Consider the following 16,690-nt stretch of genomic DNA (forward strand, 5'->3'; position numbering starts at 1 on the left):
TTGGGCTCCATAGTCCTGGTTTGGATGACAGCCAGCTTGCCAGCTTTACTTTGGTGGTATCCTCAGTGATACTGAGGGAACAGATTGAGTAGAAGTTAAAGAGGCTTGTAAGTCTGCAGTGCACTGCTAGACTCTGGAAATTATTTGACCAAATGATAATGTACATACAGGAGGATTCAGCTGAATATAAGAGCAAGCAAAACAGAGAATTATGTTCCTGCAGCAGAACTTTAAGGTCATCCAACTGCAAGGACTTTTGCATTTTATTCTACCATAAATAACTACAATATATCTCCTGCTGCACGGTGAGGGAAATAAAGAATGCAAAGTGTATTGAATTTGTTTACATTGAAACTGTGTTCTAGATGAATGCCTGTTCACAACACAGAGCTCTGTACTTGTGTTTTTCCACAACTAAATTTCATCCCACCTCAGCAGGGTGAAATAGAAAATGTAACATAGCATAAAATATATTCCTGGCACTGATTTAACGCTGGCCTGATAACTACCTGACTAAACTGTGGCATTGTGTGCCAGTTTCATGGCCACATGTAGCCTTACACTGATGTTGCGCCTAACATAACTGCGGCTAAATTCCTACTGAGATACACTTGAATATATATCTATATATATCTATATATATATATATATATATGTATATATATATATATACACACACACATATATGTGTATAGACTTAAAAAAGAACAGTGTGTCTGGTGTTCTTGATGGGCTGCAGACCTCTAGTTGACATTACATGCATTAGCAATGCCTGCCAAGACACTGAAATTGCTACTGAATTAATAAAATTGCAGTTAGAGCTGAAGAAAATAACCAGAAACTGATGATACACACACCGTGGTATTTCCCGTCCGCTCTTGGCTTACGTCAGTATGACCAGTTTAAGACTCTGGGCTGAATTGTGAACTGACCCGGTAGACGTCATAGGTCATAACGATTCTCAATTTAATTATATGGGAATAAACAGCTTTATTTGTCACATTTAATCATGTAAGTGCATTAAAATAATTTTGATAGACTAGGAATAGTAATAAATGTATGATAATAATTTATTTAAAAATTTGAGATGAATAAATTTAGGTCAGTAAGTGTCTTATAACTACCATATTGCAGTAAAATCAATATAATTCCATTGATTTAGGTGATTATTCAGCCATGCATCCAAACAGACACCTTGAAATAAGGACTATAAACACGATGGCTCATAGATCTCACTGCCCATCTGATCTGAAAACACAGAATCTATAAACCCACTCACCTTCATATCAGTAGAAACAGACTGTGTGTTCACACACACACACACACACACACAGAGCGATATCTAGTGCAGCTCTGCATCAGCCTTTCCCCAAAATCACTAAATGGAGTGTTTAATACTTTTGAGATTGAAACAGAAAAGGAAAAAAAAATAGATTACATAATATTTTCCCAGCAAATGTTCTGAAGAGAAACAAATAAAATGTCTTGAAAACTCCCACATGAAACCCCTGTGCACCTCCATGGTAAACCCACACAGGTGTTTTCACTTATGCTGCCTGATTAGAGCTCCTCTCAGGACTGCGTGGGCTGACACACACTCTGCCTGATTGAGGTCTCTTGTACCTGGACAACTTAAACCTTTAGAATTTGTCCACAGAGCTTTTTCACAGCAGACATGTTGACTTGTCGCAGCATGAGAGCTAACAACATTAATGAGGGCTCAGTGTGCTGGGAAGCCATGCGGCAGCAGGGATGGGACGATACACAATTTAATCGCGGATGGTGAGAAAAAAACACACAATAAGTTAAGGGTGGTGATTTTCCATTGTGGGGATAAACAGCTCCTTTGCATATGACATCAAACATTGGTGTGTTGTCCAGATGGAGGGGAGGCAACCGGAGGCAAACACTACCAACACTGCAAAAAGGCCTATGATTTGCGCTGTTTACAGCTGTTCCAATTGATTAAATTAGGGAAAAACAAGGGCCACTTCAAGTCCTGAAAATAGTAGGACATGAAGGGGAGAAGATAACAAACAAAAAAAAACTCATTGAGAAACAGCGGCAGATGTGTATCATAAGCCTCCGTCTTCAGTCTGGAGGAGCAGTCAATTAATGCTAAACAAAAAGTGTTGTGTAAACTATGCCTCAAGTTGGATACAATTACAATGTGCTGTGACAACTTGTCTGTGTTTTTAGCCACGACCTAGATTGACCAAACCTCTGGGAACAGTTGACCAAGTACATAGAAAACAGTAGCCAAAGGTTGCTAACGTTACCTAGCAACATTAGCCTAACGGCAGTGAATCCACATACAGAGCTGAAATGTAAGAGTCAGTTATATTAAAGCACATTTACTCACCCGGCCACAACAAAATGGTGGTCATGTCATGGACCAACTGCACACAGAATTTATGATCCATGACACTCTTACACGCTTTCATCTACTTGCATTGTAACGATAGGAAGTCTGGCGGTCGAGGTAATTTGTAACAATGACTAAGCCCACACTGGCCAAATTGGTCAAGTCGTGGGAAAAATAATTTTTCCTTGTTTTTTTATAAGTTACATCCAACATGAGTTTCAATTTTCTGATGATACTTGCTGCCTGCAGGTTCATTTTACCCTTTTATGTAGTCACTTTCCTCTGTTTCCAATTCACACAGTATATGGATTCATCACTTCCTGCCCTCCATCGGAATTTTGTGCATCATAATTGTCACGTGATTGCATATGAGCCATTGTGAATATTGTGTCCACTAGCACTGCTGGGCAAACAACAATAACAAAGACTCTGCAAAAACATCCTGAACCTCATAAAACAAAAATCTTAATCAAGCATCCGCATATTTCATTATCAAAAGAGATTATTCCATTTCAAATAGTTGAAAAGCCTGGCTTTTAATTAGTGTTTGTTTTTTCCACTAATAAAAGATGTGTCCTATCTGTAATGCTATAAAAATATTTAATAAAAATCCCAGGTAAAGGGATTCCAGTATGTTTTCGTGCCACTTTAAGAGTTTTAAGCATATTTTGATGATTAACTGAATAATATGGTGAATCGCATTCTTTCGGTCAGAATATTCATTAACATTAAATTTTCATATTGCCCCATGCCTATGTATGTGACAGAGGCATAATATGAAGCAGCTAAATGGAATTCAGCCATCATTCATTTTATTGTTAAAGCTTAAGTTGGTAACTTTTATAAAAAATACATTTGTGACATATCTGCTGAAACTGTCACTGTATTCACACAGCACTCAATGAGATAGATAATTTATGGAGAAAATAGTCTAATTCCTCTGCCTCCTTGTAGCCTTTCTAATGGGCTTACCACGCATGAAGTTAGTCTGGCTGTTGGGTGGACCTTTTACAACATGGTGGCTGGTTCTCAAACTTTCTCATTTGGGGCTGTACACATGCCACGTTTCTTGTGCCCTCGAATTCATTGTTTTCCCGAGCACCTGTTTTTCAAGGTGCAACAGCTGTGCCCTGAGATACATAGAGTTCAACTTTTGGAACGCTGCAGCGCACGCTACATGTCATATGATGAGGAACAACCAATCATGCCCGGTGGATATCTTTCCCTTCTTCTGCAACTATCAGTCTTTGATAAATATGAAGATGTTAGGCATTTTGGTGCAGGGCTGCCAAAGCTTTACGTCTCTCCCACAGCAACAGGCCTACACACAAATAGCACCTGGAAGAAGATCAGCTCTGCACTCAGGATTTCAGGTAAATAGGCTATGGTTTGATGCTTGTTAAGGTTGCTTAGTAACCTCAGGTGCAACCTGTCGCCACGCTCTTGAAAGCTGGCACAGAAGAGACACAAGAGTAGCACCCAGCACCTGACCTCGCGTTTTCCATGTGGTTAAAGATGTGGCATGTGTACGGCCCCTTTAACAGCTAAACAGTACACTAAAATATGTTCCTAAAACCATTTGAGGTGAGAAACAGACAATGCAGTGACAAAATCTTGATTCATATTTGATCAGCGCTGCCTTGTTTGACAGTTTGACCGCAGTTCATGAGCAGTGACTGACATGGCCGACAGCTGCTTTAGAGACTCCTCGGCTCTGATGGGTTGTTTTCAGTGCGCTGCAAATGCCATTAGAGGCAACAGGAGGAGGAGGAAGGACATGTTTTTTTCACACTCTCTCTGTCTCATAAATTCTTTGTGGATGTAGTGACAGCTTCAGCAAATATGAGTTACCAATTACAGCTTTAACACCTTTGCCTCTCCTGCTGCGATGAGTCAAAAAAGACCTGTTGAGTTTAGTCACCTTATGTAATTCCCAGAATTGCTCAGCTCTACTCAGCCAGAATGATTGAAAACACCTGCACCTGACTGCAGGTCTGTACTCAGCTGTTAAGAGAAGAGTTGAGCTCCGTGAGCACCCAAACATCACACATTTACATTCTGCTCAACATAAATACATGATGTCCTCCCACGTACTGTAACCCCACAGTCATTCAATTATACATGCAGCCGACACATCAAACTCTCCTCACTGTATAGCACTCCCTGAGGTAATATGCTTTGTTTTTGTTAAAAAAGTTTTTCCCTTTCAAAAGGCTTCTTTATGTCATTTCACTTTTATTCATTTTCATTGGAAAGAATGAAATATTTAAATAGACTGCTCAAAAATACATTGTAAGTGCATTCTCAAAGTGTTTTTAGCAAACCAAACATACAGAGTCAAAAGAAAGGAGTCTTTCTGAAGCATCTGTTCACACATTGTACACTATAGAGTGAGGGAAAGCATATTATAGTGTGTATCAGTCTGAAAGTCTTACACACCATATGAAGAAACTGTGCCAGACCCTTTAACTTCCCTTAAGGAGAGATCTGCGTTGTTGGCTTCCTAGGACTTACTGGAACTGTGGCTTTGCTCCATCGTGTTGAAGAAGAGACAGACTCCTGCAGTCAGCAGCAGGTGCATGGACTCGTACAGTAATTTGGGTGAAAAGACGCTCCATATGAAGAGATGGTACCGCAGAGCGGTTACCAGCACAATGTAGGCTGCAGCTGGCACAGACCGCAGCAGGGCCAGGCAGTAGCAGCCATGGCCGACTGCAACCGGACTCCTGCAGAGAGGAAAAGGATTCATCAGAGAGAAGGAAAGCACTGCAGAGGCCGACGCTGTGCTGTGAATAACAGGCATGCTTCCTGTCGAGCAACACAGAAAAGTTTACACGTGAACCAAGGTCATCCTGAGCTGCTTTGTGTTTTCTAAATGATGATGTCAAATCAGTGAAGCTGCAGATTGATGATTCATAACCAAGGCCACATTTTCAAATTTTGGAGTTTTTTTTTCTTTACTTTATGCATGTACCCAGGAGAAGAGTCTGATCCAATTATCTTCTCACAATAATACGGATTGCTGGCAAATTCTGATAAAGAAGTTAATGACTTTAAAACCTGCATGATGGGATGGGGTGGGGGGTGCGGGGTGCAGTGAGGAGATTAGGAGATGATGATGTGAAACCAAACACACACAGATACACAAAGACTTGTGTACACCAGTCTTCATCTCTGACGCACTGAAACACATGCGCAAATTAGCACAGGGATCTTGTTCATTCAAACAGGCAGAGTCCCAGCTGAGGGGGAGGAACTTCAAGCCGTTTCCCAAGACAAGAGAAGTAGGAGACATGGGAAGGAGTCCAGTTAGGAGGTGGATATTCAATCAAAGGGCCAGTTAAAACACACACGCACAAACACACACACACAAACACGTCAAACACTAACCGATAATCAATGATGAGCTTTTTTGAATGCAACAGTTCAATACAGTGGCACACAGGAGAAAGAGCCTCGGTCTGGGAGGAAGTAAAGGGTCGATGAAATTCGATTAAACAACGTTACTAACTTGCAAATCTTCACCTGTGTGCTAAGAGTCTCTCTTCCACTTTATAAACTCTGGTTTTTTGTAGCGTTGGACGTCATTTCTTTTAGCTGTGATCACATTTTAGTCACTCTCATTTCTGGAGATGTGGAGCATCATGAATACGATCAGCTCAGATTTGAAGTGCATCCTTGTACCTTTTATAATGTAACAGACATAACATTAGAACATTGTTTTGTTCATGCCCTGTGTGCACAACACACAAATTGGGATATTTCTAAAGGTAAATGACATTCCAACTTTTGACATTTCTCATGTTTTTCGTTGTATGGATAACTAAAACTACTTATTTCTTTATGGCTAGATGGATAGCTAGATAGGTTTTCATGTACTTACTCAGTAATAACTTTGTATTTACTAGCCAGTTCTTTTGGTACTAGATTTTGTTACGGTCTAGTAGGGCTGGGTGATACAACTATAGTGATAATTATCTTAATATAATTTTCTTTGATGGAGATTAATACAATTTTATTAAATCCTCCATATCCTCCACCACCATTAACCAGGAGAAGAAGAAGAAATAGAAGTAGAAGAGAAGAAGAAATTATAACGTTATAACAAAATCCACCAAGCTCATAAAGTTATTTTTAGTATGATTTGACCACTATTAACAGTGCAGGGTTACCCCATGATTGAATTATCCACGTATCGTTAGCAACAGTAGCTGTATGGGTAGTTGACTCATCTAATGCTAATGCGAGTTAGCAGGTTGACATCGCTGAGATGCGGTTGTGTCATTAGAATGATATGACATAAAACTTTTGTACGTTTCCTTGACCCTAAACATGATTTCTGCCTCAGTCACATCAAAGAGAATTTCATCGGCAATAAATGACCCTACGTTACTTAACCGCGTCATCAAAGTCCGTCTTTTGTTATTGTTTTGATTGAGAAATGGCAGATTTTAAATACTATGGGTGTAAAACTTGTAAAGAGACTGCTGAACACCGTTGAGATTTTTGTTTTTGTCAGTTTATGTTGTTTAAAATGTCGGCTAAAGAACTTACAAGATGTACAAACCATTTGAACACACTGCTGACCAAAATTAGGATTTCTTTGTCTATTTATTGTTTTATTAATTGACATTCTTTTGATTATAATTGTTTTGACTGTTCTGCTGTTTGGCAAATATTTGGCATGTTCTGACAATTAATAGTAGTTTAAACCACAATCAATCAATCAATCAATCAATCAATTTTATTTATAAAGCCCAATATCACAAATCACAATTTGCCTCACAGGGCTTTACAGCATACAGCAATTAAGCGTACAGTTTCTTCAACTTTCTCTCAGGAGCAAAAATCAGCCCTTAGAGTTTAAAGAAATAATAATTTGACATTTGTCGTGATAATTATGGATATTGACTGATATGAAATTTTTCATCATGAGAACATTTTTAGCCATATCGCCCAGCCCTACCATCTATCTCCCTGGTCAGTTTTTATGGACTTACTAGTTAATAACTTACTGTACTGTTACTGTACTTACTACCTTTCCTGATGGGTACTATTACCACCTGGTTTCCTAGTAGGTTTCTCTATATTTACTAGTACATAACTTATGACTTATTATCGTTTTATTATGGTACTGTTACTGATACCTACATTTCATTATGATCTAATTTCCTGGTAGGTTTTCATGGACTTGCTAACTAATAACTTTGTATTTACTCGCCAGTTCTTCTAGTACTTTCTCAATAATTATATTTTGTGACCATCTAGTTTCCTAATAAATACCATTTAATTAACAGACTGTAAAATGAAAGGTTACCCTAATCTATTTCTGACATGATAAATATGATCATTCTTATGGGTAAATATCATATTCATTGTAGCAAATGCAGAAACAGTAAGTCATCCTGGTTTCAAATTATTCTTCTTATCACTTAAGAAAACAGACTCTTGTAAATCTGTGGATATTCTCATTTATCCAGGTCAATTCCATTTTGGCAACAATTAAATCGTAGGCAACTGGACTTTGATTTTGTCTAGAAGACATTTCGCCTCTTATCCAAGCGGCTTCATCAGTTCTCAATGCATCGGTCTGACTAGTCCTCACTAGTCTGACAAACAGTGGAGTAAGACTCAGGTTTTTAACCTCTGTGGAGGTGTACACCCACCACCCTCATAAGACAATACTTCGTTAGTGGAGTTTCACTGGACCATTGTTTGGGTCAGGTGAGTCACACTAGTGAACGACAGTCGTTAGGAGTGAGTGGGGCCACTGGTGAGCAACAGTCGTTAGGCATAATGTGTGGTTACCAGTGAACGACTGTCGTTGTGTTTCTTTGAGAGAGAAGCCGTCTCTAAATAGGGGAGGTGGCCCTAGTTTTTGCGGTGTGTCCCGCACCGTCGGCACTTCGGCGTCTGCGACTTTTCGGCCATTTGAACATGTTGAATCGGCGGCGGAGCAAGTCGGTGAGAGAGATCACTCTGATTGGCTGTTCAGGTTTTATTCCCTCGCCCCTGTAGTGAGTGAATCTGCCTGTAGTGAAACCAGGGCTAACTGGTGCTTCCTCCTCAGGCTCCACTTCACTCAGCTGCCCAACAGACCCGCTACTTCTTCCCACTTTAACCTGAATAACAAACCGGGGCTTGCTGTGAGGCTAGCGGAGCGTTAGCCGCAGCATGACCAGAGGGAAGCACAGCCAGTTAGCCTCCGCTATCCCGAGCAAGCCCCGGCTCTCCGTTTGGATCCAACCGGAGTGCCGAGCCCCGGTTTGTTATTCAGGTTAAAGTGGGAAGAAGCAGCGGGTTTATCGGGCAGCTGAGTGAAGCGGAGCCTGCGGAGGAAACACCGGGACCGTCTGGATGTAATAGTCCGTGGAGGTGCTGTGGTGCTCGGCTGCACAGATAGGAAACCCCTCGGCTGACAGGATGTACCACTCTCTCACTCCGCTCTCTCACGCAGGCACAGAATGTCCGTGCTACTTGGCCATCGGTTGTAGTCTAGTTCTTTGATGTTGGTTTGGTGTGTCAGCACCTTGATATGAAGACAGCCTCCAAAAACACTGAATCCTATACTTCCCACAATGCAACTCAATATTGTCTTTTGTTAAATCCTCATTCACAAGACTGGTGTCATGAGGCAGAGGAATTACGATCTGACTGAGGGCTTGTCTGATCGCTTGTGTTGCCCTGATGGATCTATCTGTAAGTCTGTGACCAAGTTAATGAGTAAAAATGCCCTGAGCTACATAAAAAAAATCCCAGCATGCTCTGTGAATGAGTTTTTAAAACAACTTGAGTTTATTTCAGTGTCCTACCTCAAGGAGCAAAGAGCTACTAAAACATTCATGTGTGACCACTCAGGACTTAATTCTCTCAGCGGAGAAGATGAGCGACATCTGTGGCATCTTCTGTAATTCACAGTTTTATAAATTAATGAGGTGATAAAGGAAGCGTATAAGGCTCAACTTCAGCTTGTCATTTATCAGCTGCGTGGTTAGAAGCCATATAAGAAAATCACCAAACTAAAGAAAGGACAGGAACGAAGGCCTGTTCAGAACTAAAAAAAAAACCCCAAAGTATATTTGAATATCCTTCATCTGCTGTCATAAATGTGCAAAACAACACAGTGTAATATGTGCAGAATGAAGGATGAATGAAGCTCTGACTCCACCGCTGGAAATCCTCCACCAGAACACTGAAATAAGAGTGTGATGGAAGGCTACGCCGTCCTTCAGTTCATTGTATTTCAGTAAATAATTTCACTTTTGAGCTCACAAAGCAGCAAGCTGCACAAAAGATCATCCGTCTGTCACCATCTCCACTCGCTTTTTCAAAGCCCTCAACTAAAGTGATTTCAAAGAGCCAATGCAGCCTCTTTGAAATCAAGTAGACAGGGACAATAGAATGGCTCAAGTATGCTTTTCAATGTTTGTATTTATGTCAGAATATCAGACTCTTTAGTGGCAGTTTTAATCATCAAAGTGAACTTGTATTAGTGGATCTCCTCTGATTGGCCAGTTTGGGATGTTTACAGTGCCTATGTGCAGAAAAACAATGAAAGCATTCTCTTTGCTTTAAGTAGAGTTTGACGGTGTCAAGGGAGACCCGCTGGAAAGCTATCGATCAAAGTCCATTTCCAGTACGTGCCTTGTGGTCGAGCTGCTGATGGTGCAGAGTGAATTCTTAATGAGCGACTGTATATGAGACTATTTTAGACTTTCATTTGTCACAATGTCTCTGAGTGCCTGAGTGCCTATTACAGGTGGGGTTTCTGTAGAAAGCACCACGCCATCGATAACAGCAACAGAGAGAGATGGTGATGTAATGTTTACAGGCTGGATTTAATGTGACGTTAGCCTGAGGGGCATCACAGAACAAGTTGTTGCACTGGCCTCTAGAGGCTGCGCTGTTCATTGTAGCCCACAATATAACAGTGACGGGCAGACCAAACATCATACTGGTGATTTGACAGTTCACAGGGTAAACCACACTGGATGTAGCTCCACCATGACTCCACATTGTGGTCCTCTTGTAGGCACATCACTTGTGTCACTGCAGTTTTGTTCACTAGAAAAACACATTAATCTGAGTCTGAATTTATTTATTTTTTTTCCAGATGTATCATTTTAAGCAGCAATTTGAACGTACAAACATTAAATTAGGACTGCAGCTAATGATTATGTCGTTGTCGATTATTTGCTTGATTACAGTTAGAATTGGTAACTTTTATAGAAAATAATTTTCTGTCATATTTGCTGAAACTCACTGTATTCACATAGCACTATGTGAGATGGATAGTCTGTTAAAAAAAATCCTGTTCTTCTTCCTCTGAGTGCGTCTTCCGGCATTTGGCCCAAACTTTCTCATTTTACAGCTAAACAGTACACTAACGCCGGGTTCACACTACACAACATTTTTGTCTGTTCCAACAGTCACTATGTCAGATTAGGCGATTGTGGAGCCATAAAATCGTGCCATGACTTGGCCGACAGACATGACAGACTACAAAATGGTCCCAACAAATAATCCCTGGTCGTCTTTCACGTCTTGTGTGATGTCTTCAGGTTATTCTTTTCATATTTTTATTATTAGTAGTATTATTTCATTCACTATGGCGGTTCACGTCCCAGCCGAAATGTTACTGTATCAACGTAAAAAGTGCCAGCAGATGGCAGGAGCTACATTTGAAGCATCGCATGCCAACTATCCAAGTCACTGAATCCTCCACAAGAACTTCGTGCAAATGTTTCGCAATAAAAGCCTTTTTAGAAAATGAAGGGATTCTCTCAACCGAAATTATAATGGGCTTTTAATTTTAAACAGATACAAGTGTTGAGTTTGAAATGGCAGCAGGATGCATTACCTTTATCAGGGCTCTGTAGTTGTGGTAAGTAAAAGCCCTGCTACTATTTCTAAAATTTTATTCCTTTATGTCCTCCATTATGAAGAAGTAACATTGTTTGCTAGCTTGATGCTAATGGCAGTTATCACCAGGTTGCTAAAGTGCCTCTGATTCACACTATCATTTTCCCCTTTTACTGCGTCCTGGTAGTGATGGTGAAATTGAAGCTTCATGAAGCATTGAACCACTTTGACACACCTGCTTCAAGAATGACACGCTGCTTCGAAGCATTTCATACAGTCAGAAGAGTGACATCTTCTGCTGTGTGTCAGTGGAAGACCTGGAAAAGCCTCAAGACTGCCTGTAACGAGGCCTCGCTCCTGGTAGTCATGTGAATGTGGCCGTGCCGAAGCAGGGATCGAAATACTGCCTCGGAACACTTGTGTTTCAAAAGATCAACACTGTGTCGAGCAAACTGGCTCGAGCATAACATCACTACGTCCTGGTAACATCCCAAGGCTGGGGTGTTGTTGTCGTACAGATCAAACAAAATCAAACACGCTAGACTTTCTGTCGGGATGTCATGATGTGTTCCAGACATGGCATCAGTTGTCGTCTACTATGACAGACTACATGAGATTAAACAATGGATTATTGCGTACTGTCATTCCAAGATCTGAGTCGACATTGTACAACGCTGCGTCTGGCTATAATCAGGCTGATATCGTGTAGTGTGAACCTGGCATAAAATACGTTTCTGAAAACATTTGCGGTGAGAAATAGGCAGTGCAGTAAAAGAATCTTGATTCATGTTTGATCAGCGCTGCGTAGTTTGACAGTTTGACTGCAGTTCACCAGCAGTGATTGACATGACTAACAGCTGCATTGGAGACTCCGCGGCTCTGATTGGTTCCTCCCTTCAGCCACAGGGGATTTTAGCAAATGCCACTGGAAGCAGTGCGAGGAGGCAGAGGAACCACTTTTTTTTTTTTTTTTTTGTTTTTTTACAGATTATCTGTCTTATGCAATACTGTGTGAATATAGTAAGGGTTTCAGTAAATATGAACAAATATGACAAAGTTATTTTTATTCAAGTTACCAACTGTAGCTTTAATGAACTGTTTGTTCTATAAAATGTCAGAAAAAAAAGAAAGAAAAGCCAATAAGTTGTTGATCAGATGTTCAGTTTACTGTCATAGATGGGTAAAGAAACCAGAGAATATCCACAGTTCAGAAGCTGGAATCAGAGACTTTTGACCTTTTTTGTCTTCAAGAATTACTCAAACCGATTAATTGGTTATTAAATTAGTTAGTGATTAATCAAATAAATGACAATTAAATCACTGCACCTCTAAATTACATACAAAGCACATCTCAGGTGTTATATTATTACTGGTTACTGTAAAGTGATTTTCCTTTGCTAATGTCCGTGAGATCCTGTCATGTTTCCTTCTTCTGCCTAGCTTGCCGTGCTGTACCTTCAATCTCAGCCTGGTTTTATTTCTCATTTGCAACCCCTTTACTCTTAGTGTGGTGCTACAGGGAGGATGATGGAGGTCATAATAATCACCTTGGAAGCATGAATGCAGAATAAATTTAAATATTTCTGTGCTAACATGGAAATTGTGGAATGATGATGGTGAAAACTGCATATCTGGGCAGGGGTTTTGACAAAATCTTGTCCTGGATCAAACTTTTGGTCCCCATAACATTTTTACCTCATTGTTGTGCTAAATGAAAGGTAGAGAGGTCACTGACATCACAGTCATTCTCTGAGGACCTTTAATATCCACCTCAAATCTAATGCCAAGCCAGCCAGGAGCTGTTCTGGTCCAGAGTGTTGGATGGACAAATCAAATCAAAATCAACTTCGTCATCTCTAGGCTCTGCTGTGAGCAGCACAAAAACTTTAAGATGAGTAGAACTTTTTAATCAGAGACTGGCTAGACTTCTGAAATGTTAAACACGTCACATTCAAATGTGGGATCAAAGATTATTAAGAATACAAATCATGCATGGGTATACACACCCTCTGCAGACTAATTTCTGTGGGACCTTTGTGCTAACAGAATGAAAACTTTTTTTCTACATAACATGGTGACTTTAATCACAAGGCTGCGGCCTTAGATGTATCCTTCTATTTCTGTTACTGGGATTTAACTACAAGAGGCAGGTTAACTCCTTTACACAAAAAACATCCTTTGTCGACATTAAAACAAGCATTTTACTTTTGGCTCCATCAGCAGGGCAGCTGTTGCCCAGCCACACACCTCATCACTCAGCACTGTGCAGGGGCCTCTTGCCGAGGGGAAGCTGTAGTTATTGGCTGCATTCAAACACACACACACACACACACACACACACACACACTGCAACGCAGCAACTGGCCTCTCTCCAGTTAAGGTCTTATGCAGGTTAAGCTGTTTACATGCATCTTTGATACCCTGCAGGCGAGTCTTGTTGTTGCTATGAGTAAACCAATTAAGAGAATATTTCTATGCACCTGTACTGTCCCACCCACAGAGAGGATTCAGTACGAGAAAGTACAAAAAAGAAACAACCAACACTCAGAAAAAACTGGAATAGTGTTGATGCTGTGTGGCTGTGCTGGTACAGATGGTAGAATCAAATAAAAAAAGAGTGTAGCACTTTGAAATCAAATTATATTATACTTTATATATTTTGGCAGCTCTATCCAGCCCAGTCGCCAGAGGAGAATGTTGGCATTGTATGTTCCTGCAAACCACGTTACATATGTATGTTTCATACATACCATATCAATGCTTCTAAAGCGACATAGTGTAAAAGCTGACTTTGTTATCAAGTGGTGTCAAGCTGCAGACCTCTGTTCGAAACCAACAAATGGCAAAACCGGTTGTTTTTTAATGAGCCTTTGCTGTTTCCAGTCACTTTTTAGCCAACACATTTTTTTAGCAACCCGTTGCTCTGTTTCTACCAGGGACAGTGCCACGAAGAGCGGCTGTTTCTCACCAAGACACTGTTGGGTATCCAGTTGGGAAAGCAGCACAAAAAACAGGTATTTTAAGCCAGAGCACGATCTTTTCCGCACCATAACCAAATGTTTTTTTGCCTAAATATAACCACACTTTAACCACAGTGTTGTTGAGCTGTAAAGAATTGTAAAGTTTCAGCTTATCCTCTACATAGTCATATACAAATGTAACATATCTGTGGTTTGCAGAAAAGTACAACACCAACATCTATTCTGGCGATTGGACCTCTGAGACGATCCAAAGTCCCCCTGCAATGGCACCACCTGTTCCAAATGTGTGATTATTAATGGATTATAAAGTGGATGATATTTAAAACTGTTAATGATATTAAAGTGTTTAATGTTACCTGAAAAATGTATCATAAAACTGAATTGCCAGTTTTAGGGGTGTCTTGATGCTACTGCCACTTAGAGTGACAATGGATGTTTTCCTTTACTTAAAGTGAGCCATTTCAACTTTTCTGTAGATATATATATCTTTGGCTGGATCACAGAAAAGCAGGGCCATCCCTATAAACTTGAAATTCTGTTTCTGACTGAGTGATTAAGTTCAAAATTAATAGGTGCAAACAGCCCTCTATCACAGCCTTGTTATTGCCCAATGTGGTGTCCCTAGCACAAGGGATGTCATTGTACCTTTTGCGTCACGTGTAGGCTCCACAAGTCGTGGTGGCATGACAGCCACAAATACTGATAAAAGCTTACAGAATGAAATTATACTTTTAACCAAGAATTTAAAAAGGAGATCTTGAATTTACATCTGAGTAAATAACAATTTGCCAGCAGTATTGTTTAGAAGATAATAAACCTTCTAACCTTGGATTTATTAAAATACATTTGTTGTTCCAAATACTGGGATTTATAGAGACAATTAAGTCTTTGAATAGAAATAAATTCACAGTTAATTAAAATTCTTTGCCAAGCGGCAACTTGCAGGGCTAAAAAATGAAGCCGTCACGAAGTGCCGTAAACTGCAGTTCCTCTGATGGCCACTTGAGGCTGGCGTCAGAGACCGGTCAATCCCTACAGACCCCCATGTGAAACTTTACAGCAACTGTGGCGGGCTGTTCTACATGTGAGCATAAACACAGCTTACATTCTCAGGAGGCTTTTACAGTGAAGACAGTCCCAATCATTGACTCAAATGTAGTTCAACCATGCCATGTGATACACTACTTTAGTACACATTAAGAACAAATATTACTGAGACCACTACAGAAAACTGCACGTTAACATTTAATACCCAGGAATTAACCTTTTAGACACTGTTGACTACCCTGGAACAATTTGGGGCACAATTCAGCACATTGACCACACATGGTGCAGCCATATAGAAGGTATCTGGTCTTGTTTACTCAAATCATAAATACAGATGAGTGGATATACCCCCTGGAAACTCCAGAAATAACACAGGGTATAAACCCCTCTGCATGGATCCCAGAACCAAAGAGTGACTTTAAAACTGACACTTACCTGTCTCTCTCTGAGCTGAGGTAGCAGACGAGGTGACAAGCCCAGAGCAGGGGCCCTGCGTAAGTGCTAAGGGCCGTTAAGAAGATGGCCGGCGCCTCCACGTAACTTTCCAGTCCAACGAAGCCGACTGAAATGTCGACAGTGGCAATGTTGTTGGAATTGCCCTGCAGGAGCACAAAGAAATCTTATTTTTAGCATCACCACAGGTACAGGAATAACTTACCCTGTATACAGACAAAAATGAGCACACAAAGATCTGTGGGTGAAGCTTCGTAAGCATTTCAGAGCTCTAAAGAAAGGGCCCTTTGCTTTATCATCATTACTCTGAACTTCTGGCGACTTCCCAGCGGCCCAGTTGTTGTTTGTGGTTTTCCAGTCCCTGACCAGAGCTGCACTCACAGCTTCCTGTCTGGATCCTGTGTAAGTTCGACCAAAACAGGACACAGGTTTTGTTTTGTTTGTGAAAACAGTACATTTCTGGCTTATTTAACTTTGTAACCAATTTCAACTATCTCTGGATCGAGCCATATGCGCCTGCAGTAAACTGAAAATATTAAAATTCTCTAACCTTGTTTTATTTCCTTTTTTCTATTGTTCAGAAGTTTAATCTTGAGCTTTAGAAGATGTTACCACAGCAATGCAATCAGGATTTATGCCACAATATAAAGGGTGTTTGGTTCTGTAAATGCAGCAGAATATATTTACATAAGGAAAATGTGCCTTTGTTCAAATGTTATCATTATAAGTCTTAAAAAGAAAAAGTTTGAAAAACTGTGGAGATATGAAGCGACCTTTCATAGCCTTAAAATATACGTTAAGGATTTTTGTATGAGCTTGTTTCTTCACAAGCTCAGCCGGCATCTGAGAGAGGATTATAGCTGTTCTTTTTTTAAAGTACAGAATATTAAAATATATAAAGTGGTCTGTCTTCAGCCAGTGCAGATCATAAAGTAAGCAGGTCTTTTTGACCAGAGAGGCTCCTTAACTCCAGTGAATCTAA

The 16,690-nt window shown here is 40.3% G+C and overlaps 1 protein-coding gene across 1 annotated transcript in view; it reads right to left on the reverse strand.

The window, feature by feature from the left end:
- Positions 1-720: 720 nt before the first annotated feature.
- The window catches only part of pigg (phosphatidylinositol glycan anchor biosynthesis class G), a 107,496-nt gene continuing 91,526 nt past the window's right edge, over positions 721-16,690 (reverse strand). The window contains exons 12-13 of the mRNA XM_049586008.1: positions 15,691-15,854; positions 721-5,091 (exon numbers count right to left, since the gene is read on the reverse strand). Coding sequence (XP_049441965.1) covers positions 4,869-5,091; positions 15,691-15,854 — 387 coding nt within the window. The 3' untranslated portion in view covers positions 721-4,868. The remainder of the gene's footprint in view (positions 5,092-15,690; positions 15,855-16,690) is intronic.

Source organism: Epinephelus fuscoguttatus, linkage group LG9 (assembly GCF_011397635.1).
Source record: "Epinephelus fuscoguttatus linkage group LG9, E.fuscoguttatus.final_Chr_v1".
Classification (NCBI taxonomy): domain Eukaryota; kingdom Metazoa; phylum Chordata; class Actinopteri; order Perciformes; family Serranidae; genus Epinephelus; species Epinephelus fuscoguttatus.